Source organism: Podarcis erhardii (assembly GCF_964252035.2).
Source record: "Podarcis erhardii genome assembly, chromosome: 10".
Classification (NCBI taxonomy): domain Eukaryota; kingdom Metazoa; phylum Chordata; class Lepidosauria; order Squamata; family Lacertidae; genus Podarcis; species Podarcis erhardii.
Genome location: NC_138500.1, coordinates 18,014,634 through 18,032,447, shown reverse-complemented (window position 1 = coordinate 18,032,447; position 17,814 = coordinate 18,014,634). Strand labels below are relative to the sequence as shown.

At 41.6% G+C, this 17,814-nt stretch overlaps 1 protein-coding gene across 1 annotated transcript in view; it reads right to left on the bottom strand.

The window, feature by feature from the left end:
• Positions 1-1,274: 1,274 nt before the first annotated feature.
• ADA2 (adenosine deaminase 2) overlaps positions 1,275-17,814 on the bottom strand; it is a 28,099-nt gene continuing 11,559 nt past the window's right edge. Inside the window, exons 4-10 of the mRNA XM_081880012.1 lie at positions 14,404-14,614; positions 11,996-12,123; positions 9,581-9,671; positions 8,512-8,620; positions 4,504-4,661; positions 3,210-3,412; positions 1,275-2,135 (exon numbers count right to left, since the gene is read on the bottom strand). Of these exons, the coding sequence (XP_081736138.1) occupies positions 2,039-2,135; positions 3,210-3,412; positions 4,504-4,661; positions 8,512-8,620; positions 9,581-9,671; positions 11,996-12,123; positions 14,404-14,614 (997 nt within the window). The 3' untranslated portion in view covers positions 1,275-2,038. The remainder of the gene's footprint in view (positions 2,136-3,209; positions 3,413-4,503; positions 4,662-8,511; positions 8,621-9,580; positions 9,672-11,995; positions 12,124-14,403; positions 14,615-17,814) is intronic.

Sequence of the window (17,814 nt, the reverse complement as noted above, 5' to 3'; positions counted from 1 at the left end):
TCAGCTTGCTGACCGTAGCATCATTCACACACACAAATTTGTAATAAACTTACTTATTATGCCAAAGAAAAAGAAGTTTACTAACATAGGCTTGGAGCAAGTATTTAAATTTCAGACATAAGCATGATTTTAGAATGTGCATTGACATTTTCCCTTCAAAAATATGTGTAATACGCACTGCTTCATTTATTTATGAATACTTAAATTTCTGTCCTGCCTTTCCACACTACGCATCCGAGGCAGCTAGCATAAAATTAAATGCAATCAAACAACAAGATAATAAAAACAAATATACCAAAAACATGTAGAAAGAACAGATATTCCACCCAGTAGGCCAGAGACCTGTCTAAACAAGAAGGTATTTGCCTGGCAGAGGAACACCATTAAAGAGAGGAGATGGATTTCCCTAGGTTTCCAGAGTCTGGACGCAGCCACTGAGAAGGCCCTCTCTTGTGTTCTGCCAAATGTACCTCTGATGTTGGCAGCACAAAGAGAGGCTCCCATCCCAAATATCTGAATTATGTAGGCAGGTGTCAAGGAACTGCCATCGGAGCTAGAGGTGGATCAATTAATTAAATACAAGTCATTGATTAACTGATTAAGATGTTTTTAATTGGATAGCTTACAATTATCAAGGATGTTTATTTGTTTGTTTCAGATTAGCATCCTGTGCAGGGGGGGGGGGTTGAATTCTGCAACTGATAAACAATGCATATTAAAGGAATAGTTTGCATAATCTGTTTCATTTCTACTAGTTATGGAAAAGGGCAAAGAGTGAAGCATGGCACCAAAGCAAATCTGTGGTCTTCCAACTTCCACCACCCCTGATCATTGACTTGGGCTGAGGCAGTTAAAGTCCAACAATATCTGAAATGCCACAGTTTCCTTATTCCTGTACTGGAAGTTCTGCCAAGGTAGTTGACATTCCATAGCTCAATCCTATGGTATACCGTATTTTCCGCTCTATAGGACGCACTTCCCCCCTCCAAAAACGAAGGGGAAATGTGTGTGCGTCCTATGGAGCGAATGCAGGCTTTCGCTGAAGCCTGCAGAGCAAGAGGGGTCGGTGCGCACCAACCGCTCTCGCTCTCCAGGCTTCAGGCAGCTGTCCACAAGCCTTCTGAGCGCAGCAGGAGTTCCCGCCGGGCTCCAAAGGCTTGCGGATAGCAGGCTGCAGCCTGAAGCCCGGCAGGCGCAGCACCAACTCCCGCTGCGCTCGCCGGGCTTCAGGCAGCTGTCCGCAAGCCTTCTGAGTGCGGCGGGAGTTCCCGCTGCGCTCGAAAGGCTTGCAGATAGCTGCCTGTTCTGGGGGCTGGGGAAGCTTGGGCTTCCCCCGCCCCCAGCCCCGCAAGCTCCGGGAGCGGCAGCGAGGTTGCACGCAATCTTGCCGCCACTCCTGGACCTGGGGTGGGGGGAATAATTTTTTTTTCTTTATTTCCCCCCCTAAAACTAGGTGTGCCCTATGGTCCGGTGCGCCCTATGGAGCAAAAAATACGGTACTTATTAAGGCCATTGATTTCAATGGGTTTGTGCAGCTAAATCTTATATAAGTTTGGGCTGCCAGAAGATATCATGTGGGCTAGAAACTTGTCATCTAAAATAAAACCTGAGAATTTCAGGATTCCAAAGGAAGTAGCCCAGTTATACCTTTTCCTGTAGCTGTATGGTAAAATTAGAATACTACCTTTATAGCTTGAGGGGAAGGGGCTTCTTCAAGCTCCTAAGGCACATTTTATGACAAAATATTACCAGAGGCAGTGGCTAGCTAGGGCTAAAAGGCCTAATTTGTGCTAAATATCTAGGGATGACAAGAAGGGTTCAGGACAGCAATAGCTGATGGAGTTGAAGCACACCTAGTTCCACCTTTAAGGAGTGCATTTTGATCAGTCATTGATTTGGAGCATTTGCAGCATAATTAAAAGGGCACTTTGCTCAGGTACTGAAATGTACAAGAGACAAGACAAATTTATATTGACATTAGCTGTCATCTGATCAGAGTACCATGCTTAAAGCGAAGAAGTCTTTTGTGCCTCTGTGTCTACAATGCTGCAGAGACTGAAGCTATGAACTGGTCCCACTTTTTTTGCCAGATCTCCAGGGCCATTTTCTTTTGACCAGGTTGCATACTGCTGTAGCTGTGAAAAGAAAAGAAGTCCAGGTCAGAGGAGGAGAAACTGCTTTAAAAGCTGGATGATCAGGTCAAAAGCCAGAAAAGAGCAGGAAATAAAAACTCAGCAAATTGACTGTTTATGCTGCACTGGGTATATAGGTGCAGCCTAGGAAGAAAATCTCACTGAATTTACAGGACTTGCTGTCAGGTAAGTGTGCTTAGAATTACAGTTGTCATGGCTGTGGTCTCAAGCTCAGAGAAGGATAAGCCAATCATGGTTGGAGCTGTTTTACCACTTACCAGGTCCATGTTTGATAGACCTCTCACCTAACCATCATATAAACTTATTTACCAATGTGGGCAAGTAGTGCAGAGCACAACATCAGTAAGGGTAATAAGTGGAGTATTCTGTGGTGCATAGGTGTTAAGAAGCACTGCACTGATTTGCCCATTAGCTTCTAAACCAGTTTCAATTACTGTAACTTTTGCTAACCTAAAAAGCTATAAATAAGTTGTGACCAGGGTACCTAAAAAGTCACCTTGCCCCATACAGACCTGCTAACAAGGAGGTCTTGTGGTGCTGCATTTTACAGTATGTCACCTAACAGCAACACAGAAAAGGGTCTGCTCTGTGGTGAGACCCACTCTTTAAACACTCCCCTCCCTTGCTATATGGGAGGAACCCACAGCAGGGTGCTACCAAAGACTCTTAAAACCTGATTTGTTTGCTCAGGCTTTTCCTGACCTGGTTATTGGTACATTTTAAATATTTGGTCCATATCCCATACATTGTTTATTGTTTTCTGCAGTATTTCCGTGTATGTGGAATGATCTCCCCAGTGAGGTTTGGCTGACACCCTCATTATACACCTTTAGACGCCAGGCAAAAGTGTTCCTTTTCAACCAAGCCTTTGGGTGGTTGACATCCGATGCCCTTTTAAATGTGTTGTGGAGGGATTTTTGGTTAGTTGTTGTTCTTACTTTTATTATGTATTTTGTGGTTTTTATATTGTAATTATATGCTGTAAACCACCCTGAGATCTACAGATGACAGACGGTATACAAATTTAATTAATAAATTAATAATAACAATACTTACTTTAGAGAATTTAGTGCTAGTTGTTTCAAAGTTCTCAGATCAGCACTCATCCCTCCAATGCCCATGAACATCTCATAGAGGTCATATGACAGACCCTTTGCTCCAAAGATGGATGGATCATCAGAGGAAACCACAATGTGGTGACCCTCTGCCATCAGGACTGCAGCAGGATGGTTCCTGAGATCCGATACTAACATCAGGACCTTGAAGAGGTACATAACTGAGATAAGTAAATACTGCCATTTTATTTGTGTGTGTGTGTGTTACATATCTTTAGGCACCAAGCAAAAACATTCCTCTTCTCCCAAGTCTTTGGCTAATTAAACAATCTATCGCCTTCTAAACTGTGGAGGGAGCCTCAAAGGGCATATTGGGGTTTTTTTTGTTATTATGGTATGTATTTTGTGTTTTTATATTGTAAGCAGTTCTGTGATCTTCAGATGAAGGGCGGTATAGAAATTTAAACAACAACAACAAAACAACAATAAATCCTGCCTCATAGGTAGCACTCTAGAAAATTACAACACTTCTGTGGCTCAATCCTATGCATGCATTCTTGCAAGTAAGTCCATTGAGTCCAATGGAACTTCTTCCACACAAGTGTACATAGCCTTTAATTGTATGCACTCTTAAATGAAGGAGACTGTCCCAAGTAAATAGAAGAGTTTGGATTTGATATCCCGCTTTATCACTACCCTAAGGAATCTCAAAGCGGCTAACAATCGCCTTTTCCTTTCTCTCCCACAACAAACACTCTGTGAGGTGAGTGGGGCTGAGAGACTTCAGAGAAGTGTGACTAGCCCAAGGTCACCCAGCAGCTGCATGTGGAGGAGCAGGGAAGGGAATCGAACCCAGTTCACCAGATTACGAGTCCACCGCTTTTAACCACTACATGACACTGGCACACTGGGCAGCATCTTTCTCCAACTAAAATCAGCAGGATTTCAAACTGCTGAAGACAGTACACAGATGTCCTGACAAAGAGTCTTGTGGTACCTTAAAATAGTAGTACATTTTGTTACAGTATAAGCTTTTGTGGATTACAGTCTAATTCATCAAATATATGAAGTATAATTATTTACTCCTCTCCCCCAAGCTTTACAATAATATATATATCCTGCAATTATATATATCTATCATGCATCATTATTATTTTTATGAGTATTATCATCCTTGCTTAAAAACACACACACACACACACACACACACACACACACGTGTAAACACACTTCAGGATTAATCCTGCTATCAAAGACAGATTACAGGCCTAGGCTCCCTTCTGTGTGAACAGTACCTGGTTAGAAATAGGGCAGACTTCTATAGGAATATCCATCTTCAAAGCCAAATTCTTAGCTTCTGGGTGCTTGGTAATGGCAAATCCATGGCCAATCCTGTTGGTGTTCAACAGCAGAGCATCCAACAAATTTCTATCTACAGAGGTGCCTTCCCAGTCTGAGTGATAAAGAGAATTCTTACATCAATATAAACCACAAAATGGTTGTCACAATGGTCCCAAATACATAGAGGAAAAACCCAGATAAGTTGTTTTCTGAAAGAGTAATGTTATGTGAGGCCTAAAAAGGGATTGCCAGAACTTTTCTGTGGTCTAGTTTGATGTTTTTTCATTATTTGCTTTGTTGGTTTTTTGTTTTCTTTCTGCCACATCTCATTTTACCAACCATGCGAGTCAAGTTAAATCACATGCCTAAAGCGGCCAAGTGGATTCATGGCCATGAATCCCAAAATCCAGCCTTTGCATCTGGCACTCTTGAGGATTTAATGCCTCCTGTGCACATCAATACCATGTTTAAAGTGGCCCACTCCACTCAAAATGGCAAACTTTTCTTTTTTAAAAAAAAAAAATATTTTTTATTAATTTTACAACATAAACAAAAAACAAACAAACATAACACGACTTCCCCATACCTCCCCTTCACTGCATCCTTGTTTTAAAATTTTTTAGCAATCCTTCATCCATTTTTATATTTAATTCTCTTTAAAATTTTCTTAAGCTTAAATTTTTACAGCTGTAATTCTTTATATCAAATCCCTTGACATCTTAACATTCCGAAATTTTACAACAATTTTTAAGATAAATTTTAAATTTTTTCCAGTCCTCTTCCACTGTCTCTCTCCTCTGGTCACGAATTCTGCCGGTCATCTCTGCCAGTCCCATAAATTCAGTCACCTTGGTCTGCCATTCTTCCAGAGTAGGTAATTCTTTAGTCTTCCAGTACTTTGCCAAAAGAATTCTTGCTGCTGTTGTTGCGTACATAAAAAATGTTCTATCTTTCTTTGAAATCATTTGGCCTACCATGCCCAAGAGAAAAGCCTCCGGTTTCTTTGCAAATGTCCACTTAAGGATTTTCTTAATTTCATTATAGATCATTTCCCAGTAGGCCTTAATCTTCGGGCAGGTCCACCAAAGATGATAAAAAGTTCCTTCGCATTCATTACACTTCCAACAGTTGTTATTGGGCAAATGATATATCTTTGCAAGCTTGACTGGGGTCATGTACCACCTATAGATCATTTTCATTATATTCTCTTTTAAGGCACTACATGCCGTGAATTTAATACCTGTGGTCCATAACTGCTCCCAGTCAGCAAACATAATATCATGACCAATATCTTGTGCCCACTTAATCATAGCTGATTTAACCGTTTCATCCTGTGTGTTCCATTTTAGCAGCAGATTATACATTCTAGACAAATGGCAAACTTTTCTGTGCTTAGTAAAGCAAAGTACAGTGGCACCTTGGTTTTTGAACATCTCGGAAGTCAAATGTTTTGGTTTTCGAATGCTGAAAACCTGGAAGTAACTGCTTCAGCTTTTGAACACTTTTCGGAAGTTGAACGTGCCACATGGCTTCCGTATTGAGCTTTTAATGCAAATTAGCCACTCAGATTTCATCCAATACCTAGGATCAACCAACAGCAAACCCTTAACCACCCGATGAATGGAAAGGGTGCCTTCTTTCCGTTATCAGTGTTTCAAGGCTTTATTGCCATGGTACTAGAAAAACCTTTCGATTTGCGACAACCATGTTTCACTGTAACTATATTTCAGAAAGTTGGCAAACATGACCATGTGACCCAATCATCCTCCCTGAAAACTCCTCTGACATCTTAGTAATAGCTCAGCCGACACTACTGTCTGAGTCGGTGTTTTCTGTTTTGTTGCAGCACAGATGGAGCAGCAGATTGTCACCCTGCTAAGTCTCTGTGAGCAGAGGCTCCTATGTGGCAAAGCATTCTAGGACTGCTTATGCAAAACAGTAATCCACGTGAACTCTGGCAGACGCCACAGGCTTTGGCAAAATGTTATTTGCTACTCAACATGCCTATCACGAGGGGGTTTGCCAGTACATTCCAGATGACTGGTACAAGCACAATCCTATGCATGCGTGATCAAAGATAAGTCCAGCTGAGTTCAATAGGTCTTTCTTCTATGTATGTTGTGCCTAGGATTGCAGCTGTAATATTAGATTGGTCCACTGACACACACACCAAAATATGCAAAAAGGCAGAATACTGTTTATCTAAGTTTCATCAAAAAGGTCATCAGAAAGTTCTGAACATAATAATATAAGAAGCCCTGCTGAATCAGACCACAGACCTAACTAGTCCCGCTTCCTGTTCTCAAAGTGGCCAACTAGGTGACCATAACAAATTCACAGGCAAGGCCTGAGTATAACAACACTCTTGCCACCTGTACTTCTCCTTACTGTGGGATTGCCATATTTTGAAAAGTAAAAACCAGGACACACCAAAAGTTGTTGAGCTATTTTTAGGATGACCATGAAATTGTTGAGCTTTCTTTTATAAAACAGCAAAAAAACAAACACCACATTTTTCGATTGACTTGCCAAAGATCCTCCTTTCGAAAATTCCCTCAAGACATAAATTTCACCTTTGAAATCCTGGGCATACGGCAGCCCTACCTTAAGGCTCAGTTTTGAATCTCTTAAGAACATAAGAAGACAGACCCTCCAAAGTGTCCCTATTTTCCAGGGACATCCCTGATTTAGAGAAGCCATCCCAGTTTTTTATTTGATCCTGGAATGTCCCACTTTTCTTAGGATGTCCCTATTTTCATTGGAGAAATTTTAGAGGGTATAGAGTTATCTGATCCCTGAGCTGTCTGAAGGCAATCCTGTATAGGGAAGTTTTTTTAAATGTTTAATGTTTTATTATGTTTTTATATATGTTGGAAGCTGCCCAGAGTGTGGGGTATAAATAGTAAAATTATCATTGTGGAATGGGATGTCCCTATTTTCATCAGAGAAATGCTGGAGGGTATGAGAAGGGCCCTGAAGGATCAGGACAAGGGGCCATCTAGTACAGCATCCTGTTTTTACAGTGGCCAACCAGATGTATAGGGGAAGCCAACAAACAAAACTCAGGTCGGGGGGTGGGGAGGTGGGAGCCAGGTACACCTGGCCTGGGCCTTGGAGGGCTAAGTCAGCTGGGGAGCCCTCCCAAGGGCTGGCTGCTTTTCTGTTTGAGTTTATATCTTTATTCTAACAAGACTCCTCAGATAAGCTCTGCACAGGCCTGGCAAAACCTGAGTGCAACAGCACTCTCCCTACCTGTTATACCCAGCAACTGGCATTCAGAAGCATACTGGCTCTAACAGTGGAGGTAGAACATAGCTATCATTGCTAGTAGATTGTACTGCATAAATAGCAGCCGCAGCAGCAGCATGTAGGGTTGAATAGAAAGTCTTGGATCAGATGACCTATTTGTCTCTTGCAAGCCTATGGCCCCCAACCCATATAAGAGTCGCAAACAGTAAGGCAATGAAGGAAATTGATGCATGCATTTTGGTCGGTTACAAAATGTGTGCGTGCACACACACACACACACACACACGTGCTTTGCAGACATAGATTGGATTTGAAGGCTTTTAAAGAACTTCCTGATGGCACTACTTTGGAAGGTGATGGACTCTCCTTTGTTAAGTTTTTTTTAAAGTAGAGGCTGGATGACCACCTACCATGGACATGTAGCAATAGACTTCCTGTGTTGGCAAGAGGCTGAACTAGATGGGCTTTAGGGTTCCTTCCAACTCTTATGCTTCTATATACAAATCTTTATTACAATTTGAATATCCATTCAATGTGTGTGGGGACAGTTTCAACACTGTTTTCAATAGGACTTACTCACAGATAAGTGTTTGTAGGATTTCAGTCCTCATCTTCTAGTTACCCCTTACTCTTATTTATTTCGTTTAACAAAATTTATATATGCTTACTTGACAGAAGACCTCAAATCATTAGTGGGATGTGCCCATACTTACTTGTCTCACCAGCATGAAAGAAATATGGCAATTTATCTCCCAGAGTTTCCGGAAGGGTCAAGGCATCCTTTAGTTCCCAGAGGGCCTTTCCTCCATCTTCCCAGCCAACCTGAGAAGGAAATTGCTCTTGATAAGCATTTAATGCTTAGATCTTCTATAGATCAGGAGGAAGAACCTGCACTGAATTGTCATCATAACTTATGTTTATTTTAAAAATCATTTCAACCCAATGTTCAATTTGTGAAATAAGGTAAAAATAATCTGCAGCCATAACTTTACGACAACAAGCATCTTTTTTAATTTCCTTTGTTTCTTAAGTGGTCAGAACTACACAAGGCACTGAAACATAGGTAAGGAGACCTACTTACCCATGTTACACTGCACAAGTGAAACATTTCTCATTGAACTGCTCTGAACAGCCCTACCATGAAGCAGAGTGAGGTAGCTGCCTCAGGCGGCAAATTCTGAGAGGTAGAAAGTGGTTAGAAAGGTATGCCGGGTGGTCTGTCCTGCAGCCCCTAAGCTAGCTTGCTGCCGCAACATGGCTGTTGTGCCAATGAGGCGACATGAGATGGCCCACCTGAGGCAGCATGTTGCACAGGGGCAGGAAATCCCGATCTGCCCTCGGCAGCAGCTTCTAACTCAGCTTTGGGTAAACTGAAGATGCGGCTGAAAGCCATAACCAGGGAACTGCATTGCTGTTGGTATCCTTCCACCCTGCAGACATGCCTGTCTGCCTTAAGATCATGGCAGGGTTATAGGGCTCTGGACAAACTTCAGATCCCTTCCAGTTCTTGAATTCCATGATTCCATTTCTTACTTCACAAGGATTAGTAGGAAGTATTTCCAAGGAATGCCATACATCAAATATATTTCACCTCAGATGCTGCAGCAATTTGTCATGGCCTCAGCTATATGGTCAAAAGGTACATTACATCGCATGCAAGAGAGTTTTGATAGGATTGTAGCCCAAGGAAACCTGTGTCCACCACCATAAATATCATCTTATTGTGCCCTGCTTTCCTTCTAACACAAAAAACAAAACCAAGTAAGAAATATAGGAGATTACCAAATCAAAGCCTGCCATAGTTTCCGGGAACTCTGCTCTGAGTGCCACAGCTGCACGGACAGCTTCTTCAATTTGGGGGACATTCTCATTTCTGAAAATTAACAGGAAGAGAAGAGTACCAAGAGAGGGAGAAAAAAACTAGGTACTGCCTAAAAAGGCTGTTTTCAAATTATGAATCAGCCACTGGATATTTAGATGTTTTCTGTTACATGCATTGGTGCGTACATAATTCTAGCAATGAGCCCACTCTGAAAGCGCACCACATTCACCATCTTTTGTGCACAGATACAAATTTCTCCTGATCAAACTCACAGGAAATCTAGTTACAGATAGGTAGCCGTGTTGGTCTGCCATAGTCAAACAAAATAAAAGATTCCTTCCAGTAGCACCTTAAAGACCAACTAAGTTAGTTCTAGGTATGAGCTTTCGTGTGCATGCACACTTCTTCAGATACACTGAAACAGAAGTCACCAGACCTTTCTATATAGTGAGAAGAGTCGTCAGCAGGCTCATCACAGCTATCTGCCAATCACCCATTCCCACCACCCTTCTGAGTAATACCCCTCCCCACCTTCTCACTATATAGAAAGGTCTGGTGACTTCTGTTTCAGTGTATCTGAAGAAGTGTGCATGCACACGAAAGCTCATACCTAGAACTAACTTAGTTGGTCTTTAAGGTGCTACTGGAAGGAATCTTTTTATTTTGTTTCACAGGAAATCTGTACTTCCCATTTGCTTCAGAGTTGAATTTGCACAGCACTAATTGTGTAGTCCTTGTGCCAACCACAAAGCTGACTTCTCCCATTTTCAGAGCAGCTTATTTTTAAAGAGTTTTAAATTCTCTGACCAAAATTTGCAAGTTGTTTCAGAAAGAAATAAGTACATAACATGGCCAGCTGACTTAGAGCACAAAGGAAAAGCAAAGAGCAAAGAGGATGAGGCAATCTGCATTTGAATCAGAGGTCTTACATCAGTGGTGAGGAACCTCCAGTGCCCAGGCCTCCCCATTCTGCCCGCAATGCGATTTTGGCCAAACCACGCCCACTTAGCCTAACCCTGGCATCTTATATGATGTCAGGTGTGGGGCAGGTAAAGACACAGCTGAACCAAAAGGGGATTTACAGCTGATTGGTGCCACTTCATTAGCACTGTGAATGGTGTTTTGCAAGCTCCCTAAATTAGCTGATCTGTACAGAACCTAAATATTTCTCATTAAAACAGTTGAGTTAGGAGGATTTTTTAAAAGTGCTATTTCTGATGGACAGAGCAGAAGCTCAGTACTAGCCACTAACCATCTGAGTCAACAAAAGATGTAATACGGAGACTTTTCAATTTTTTTATTAGACTACTGTCAAATAGAGCTCTTTGCATGCCGAAAGCTCACAGTTTTGTTTTTAATACAATCATAGGTATGAAAATTATGTTTTTATATTGATTAAATTCCCCTCAGAAGAACTTAAACTCTTCTGCATGGGTAATAGTGGATGGGGAAATGAGTATAAGACAATATGTTGTATATGATAGCGTAACGTTGCTGAGGCTCTCCTCCACTATTTGTTCAGCTGTCCTTACTTTCATAAGCAAGGGGAAATTTAGCTGAGAGTTTGACTACAGTGTCACCAGCAGAAAATATATCTGTAACCTGTTGATGTTCATAGAGGTCCAAAGCTAAAAGGGGTTCATTTTGAAGTTGCTGCACCTAAGCTGTGTCAGAGATTATCAAACACTAAAGGCAGCAGACAACAAGGTGTGAATGTAACTGCTTTAAAATAAGTCAAAGTATTCTTCCACAAAATGGGGCAACATCTCATCTTAATTTGAGCCAACCCAAGTAGATCAATATCCCGTGCACCCTGGGCTAACATCAAGCCTCTACCCCACTCCCCCTCATGAGCTTCCAAACACCCACCCTCCTACACACCTACCTATGAGTCTCCAAATCCCTCCCTCTTCTCTCCCAGCCAAACTCCTATCCATCCACACAGTTGACTGTGGCTCCTATAGCAGCAATAAGTAGAATAGAGGAAATAGAATAGAGGGAGGGAAATTGCTTCCCCCTTCTGGAACATGATGTGCTGCTATGCATTAAAATCTGAGCCAGAGAATAATTATAGAATCGTAATGTTCTCCTCATATTTGAAGCAAACAATACAACTCTCCAAGGTTCATGTTTCTGAGCCCAGAGGATACAAGTATTGGCATAATCACAAGGCACTAATATCATAGATTGTTTCAATGAGCACAAATGAGGTGGGCTTCTTTTCATTCAATTTTCCGAAGATGTTTTTGTTAATTTTTCTGAACTGAATGTATTTTTCTCATCTATAATGACCTGCAGTTTCTTTCAACAATAAAATGTGAATTAGATAAGTTCAAATATATGTGTTCTGGCAAAGTCATCTAGATTTTCCTTACCTGTGTGCTGTGTATATAATCTTTGCACTAACAAAGTCTGGGTGGTCCTTTACAAACTGTTGGGTTGTGCTTTGATAAACTGCCATAGACCAGGATTTGTCATGCATGGTACCATCTAACTCATATACCTGTGGGCAGAATATGCAAACATAAAGGTAAAGGCAAATGAGGAGGCTGTCTGTCATAAAACAAGAAAAGAACAATCGGCACCAGAACTCCTCAAGTTTTGTTCCTGGCTGCAGTTTCAAGCCCAGGTTCAACCATGAGTCCAGCTTTGGACAATAAGCTAAGCCAAACCTTGCTTTAGCTCAGTACAAGAATAAAAGCAACTGAGGAGGAGCAAAGTGGCTGCAAACTCCCCTCAAGGAAACTGCACATTCAAGCAGAGAGTTTATCCACACTGCCTCTTGTCCCCCTGCTTTCCCCCAGGGTTTTCTGTATGTTCCGATTTAAAAAAACAGTGGTTTTTCACTAGGAAAGGAAGGGGGGACTGCTCAGACCAGTGCCTAGAAAGTGTTTTATTTATAATTTGTATAATTTATACAAAATACAATTACATAAAATGATAGGAACGTAATGAAGTATTGTTGAAGCAGAAAAACATAGAATCATGGAACTGGAAGGGGCCCCAAGGGTCATATTTCTAGTGCAACCCCCTGCAATGTAGGAAACTCAGCTAAATCATCCATGACAGATGGCCATCCAACCTTTGCTTAGAAACCAAAGTCCAGAACCTTCCAAGGGAGAACCATCTTCCATGTATTATAAAAAAGTAAACAACACTTATTTGAGCCCACTTATTTGACAAGGAGGGGGGAACCTACAGAGACAGTCCAAAAGGCACACATGGAGTTCTGTATATAGGGGATAATTTTTTTAAAAAAACAAGTGGTCCTCACTGACTTGGTGCAAAAAGATATTGCCACAGGGAGGAGCCCTGGATGCCTACATAAAACACTATAGTCCCACACACCCTTACCTGGGAGTAAGGCCCACTGAACTCAGTGTGGCTTTCTTCTGAGTAGACAGTTATTTATGAGATGCAAGTCAGCAGCACCAGATGACCCTGCTCAGCTAGGCTCTGGTGTGGATTGCACCCTGCACCTTGCAGAGTCAGGTCCAGGCTGCCCTCTCCCACCGGCAACAAACCAGAACTGCTCCAATAAAACACATGTGGCAAAAAGGAGTGCTAGGCCCTAGTGGGCTGCCCCCTTACACGCTTGTGATTGACTAAATGGATAGGTAGCCACTCAGGATTATTTTTTTAAAAAAACAACAATTTCCCCCCTTCACATCTCATTTCTCTCTGTGGCCCCCTAGCCTCATGCTATGGCTCCCCCATTTACACATTTTTTTACCGGGGTCCTCTTGGAATATCCTGGGGGCCCCCAGGGGACCATATGGCTCCCGGCTGGGAAACACTGCTCTAGACGTATGACATATTGGAAATTATACATTGGGCTGAGAAACTTCTATCTAGCCCTTGGGACTTGCCACACACCTTCTCCTATGGTCACATCCTTAGGAGAAGACTTCATATCTGACATGAATGCCTTTGAACTCTGATACAGTAATACATCTTGGATGCCTGGGCAGAGAACAGAGGTGGGTGTGGGAATGTGTGTAGGAACTAGCCTACTGTACAAAGGTAAAATTTACATTAGTAATTTCAGTACCTACCTTTGCCTCTGGCCCTGTCCACCTCTGACGTCCCCAGAAGGTTACCTAGATGGGAATGCAGCCCTCCGTCTGAAAACAGTCCCCCGACCCTATTTTAAATGTTAAAGTATGATAATCTGCCCTAGATTAATATCCTTCTCTGAGTAATATTCTGATAGTGGTCTTTAGCATTGTAGTCAACTATCTATTAATATGTTCAGAATCCTATAGGTCATACTCTCAGAACTGACTATATTAATTATCAGCAGCTAATGACATAGACAATATCCTGTGGAGTATTACTTGCCCCCTTTCCCCTAGTTACCAACCCAGTGGCAAGAGGGATGTGTGGAAGGTTGTGGGCATAAGAATAACTAGTAGGTGAATCTGTGCTGAGAGATCATATAATGAGGTTTTGGACTACTATCCTGTATCATCTCAAAACAATTAGAATTCTACATATTCCTGAAAGATACTGGGTTTATTTAGGCATAAGAGTTAACTACTTTTTGTTTAACTGACATTAGTTTAAATTATCTCTAGACAAGGTTTGAGCAGAGCTAATGGGCAGGTGTTAGTGCCATAGTTACCAGTCTGGGAAACAAGACATTTTAGGTACCCATAATAATAATATTTTTAAAAGAGTACAACAGGTTTACTCAGGTATTGGTCACAAAATATCTCCCTGGATGGGAAGAGGAGCCCCAGGAAGGAAGGAAGGAAGGAAGGAAGGAAGGAAGGAGCATTACCGGTGGCAGCATAGCCCTTATCTCAGCATATTGTACGTTATCTTCATAGAGCTCCAACAGCCCCTGGTAGAAATAGGCCTTGAACACAGGTGCATAGCTGATAAGGCCAGAAGCAGCGATGAAGGCATTTTCAAATTTCTTCCAGATGAAAGTCTGAGAAGGGTAGGTCACCTCTGGAATATCTGTTACTAGAGTGAGGTTGCTCAACAAACTGGAGGTGGGAGGGGCGGAGAGAGAAAGAAAAAGAGAGAGAGTTGTAAGACTTTTGTGTCTGTGATCTCAATTGACAGAAACCTAAAATACTTTCTACTGACTACAACCTCAAGGCTAACCATATTCATACAAAAAAATATTATTTACCCTAACCATAGCTGTCAACATTTTCCTTTTTTTAAGGGAAATTCCCTTACTCCGAATAGGATTCCTCACAAGAAAAGGGAAAAGTTGACAGCTATGACCCTAACACATGTATGGTACAGTCCTAATGGGTGTTAATTTATTTAGAAATCAATTCCTGTAATTTAATGGGGCTTATTCAAGTGTATTTAAAATTGCAGCCTTAACAGCATAATCCTGCGCATGTTTACTGTGTTCAATGAGGCTTACTCCCAGGTAAAGTGTGCACAGGTTTGCAGGCTAAAGTGTTTGCTGGCAGTTTTGAATGAATATTTATTTATAGCCCACCTTTCACCAAATGGTCTCAGGATAGCTTACAAAAATACAACAATAAAAATAAGTATAATATACAATTAAAATAATAAAATAAACACCATCAAACCAGAATATCAAAACACCACCACACAACTGCAATGTGCAGTAATGCATAGCCATGTAGGATGTGTTTGATAAGCCTGGGCCAATACGTAAGTGTGTGATGGGCTTTGGGCTCAGAATTTAGCTGACCCAAGCCCAACTGAGAAAGCAGACTTTTTTCTTTTCTTTTTGCCCGTTCAACCTCTTCGAGGAATCTCACAGTCTACTGTTTTCCTACAGCAATGCAAACTCTCCCAAGCCCTTGTTGAGTGCACCTGCTTGATCATATGTGTGGCAAATGGAGATCTACACCATACATTTTAAGGACAGCCAATGCACATTTAAAGTACATGACTTCCCCCAAAGAATCCTGGGAATTGCAGTTAGTTAAGGATGCTGGTACATCTGTGAGGAGGCAACTACAGTTCCTAGGATTCTTTGGGGAAAGTTATGAGTTTTTAATGTGCATGGGATGTGCTTTAAGAGTACAGTGTGGATCTGCCTACAGTGACAATAAAAATATAATACTTAGCTAGAGTCCACATGAATAATTCGCCAACGCCATACACTGTGAAGGACAGCATGAGAAGGAAAAGAACAAGTGATTAAACTTAACAGAGTGCTGTTTCTGTAATAAGGCCATGGGCCCAACTTTAGAGAGGACAGTCTTCTATTTTGAAAGGCTGTCCTTTATTTGAAAATGTATTCTATTTAAGGGTTGCCTAGTCCTGTTGTGGGGCATATATTGTCTATCATACATGGACACATCTATTAAGTGCACCCCAGCCTAATAATTCCAGTTTTCCTGCTAACTGATTCTTGTTAATTATTACAGAAACGAGTTTGAACATTTCCCTATTTATACCAAACACTCAGAAACAATTTTTAACAACCTAATATAGATCCTGTTTTGTAGCTAATGATTTCTGTGTTCACTGAACATTGCTGTTGTTGCTTGAGAGGGACTATAAAACAAGCGTTTTCTCATTTGCGGCTTTTTCTCTGCCTAGTTCAGAGTAAGAACAACATGCCTGTCAGCTGTGGCTTGGCATATATCACACACCCATGTGAATAATATGCAAATATGCTCATTGTATGCCACAAAATATGCAAATTATGTCTGAGAGACACTGGCTCTTGCTGTTTCTCCATCAGGACCCTTAATAATGAACAAGTTGCTTGCTTCTGGCCTAGGCTTCCCTCATTCCTTTGCTATGACAACAGTGGCCACTTCCAAAGAGCAGTTTATGTTTGGTGCTTTGCCTAATCTCAGCCTAAGGAATTAAAAGTACACATCATTACACATGTGAGATCTGGATTGAATTCATACTTATTATCTTTGTCTAAAAATCTTTATCGTTCATCAGGAAAATTGTGTTCCTACAGCTTGCAAGTGGCTGAGTTGCCAATTGCCATAAAACAAAGTAGCATTGGGCCTGGTCAGCAGATGGGATGGGAGATCACAAAATGGAGTCTGCTTGCCACACATTTAATATGCCAGCTGCTGTTATCCTACCTAAGGAGTTCCTTCCTGTGCTGGGCTGTAGCTATTTTTCACTCCATTTGGTAGTTTATTACTTTTATTAAACACATTTTTCGGGGGGGGGGGGTCTTATGTATAAACAAAGAAATCCAGTAGGCCTACCTCATCCAGGGTGATTCCCTCCCCCCCCCCCAAAAAAAAATAACAACTGCCCACCAGTTGAGGAATTCAGAGTTAAGTTTCCACAGCAACATTAACTCTGCCCTTTTCTGCATGACAATGGGGGTCTTTCGTTACATTATCACACAAAAGATCGGGCAAGGCAAGAAAGTACTCTGTAAACAATGCCACATAATGGAAAGGAAATGGACCATAGCTAGAGAAGGGGACACAGAGCAGCATTTTCAACTAGTTTATATATCTGGCAGCAACAGGCATTTCAGGCCTATTCAGAGGAGAACTGCTTATGTGGTGACATAGCAACCAGGTGACCCTCAAAACCAGGAATCAATGAAGTGCCAGAGGCATCTTTTGCAAACTTATCTGAAGTGCAAGAGCCAAATAATGGGAATTTTAAAAGACAGAATCTCCTCAAGCTCAGGGGACAGAGCAAGGTAGGGGGAGGGGAGGATGAGAAAGATCTCATGGTAAATTGGGAGGCAGGAAGATACTATGTAATGTCTTTTTCACAAGCCTGGGGCAGCATGGTCCTCTGTGGGGCGGAGAGGGCAGAAGTTTGATCCTATGCATGTTTACTCAGATCTCGCCATAATCAACAGGAATTACGGTACTCCGTGATAAGTGAGCATAAAACTGCAGCTTTACTGTAGCACCAGTATGTGTCAAGTATACACTCACTGTTAGCTTTTGAGTTAACTTCTAAAGTCTGCAGTGTTCTGGCACTAAAGTTTTTGTAACTCAAGCTGCCCTGGTTTTCTTCTCCTTCACCATATACAGCAAACATGAGGAAAGTAAGAGTACATTTGAGATAAAAAATAAAACAAGCCCCCAACCCCATTTGAATTAATTGGCTGCTGCTGCTTTGTAAGTAAGAGGATGCAAAGCAGTTGCTATGGCTAGCACATTCCAGAGAGAGGCGCTATTTTCCTGCCTCCAACCTTCATCTCCTGTAAGCAGAATGCAAAATGTATGTAAAATATGATTTAAACATGGCT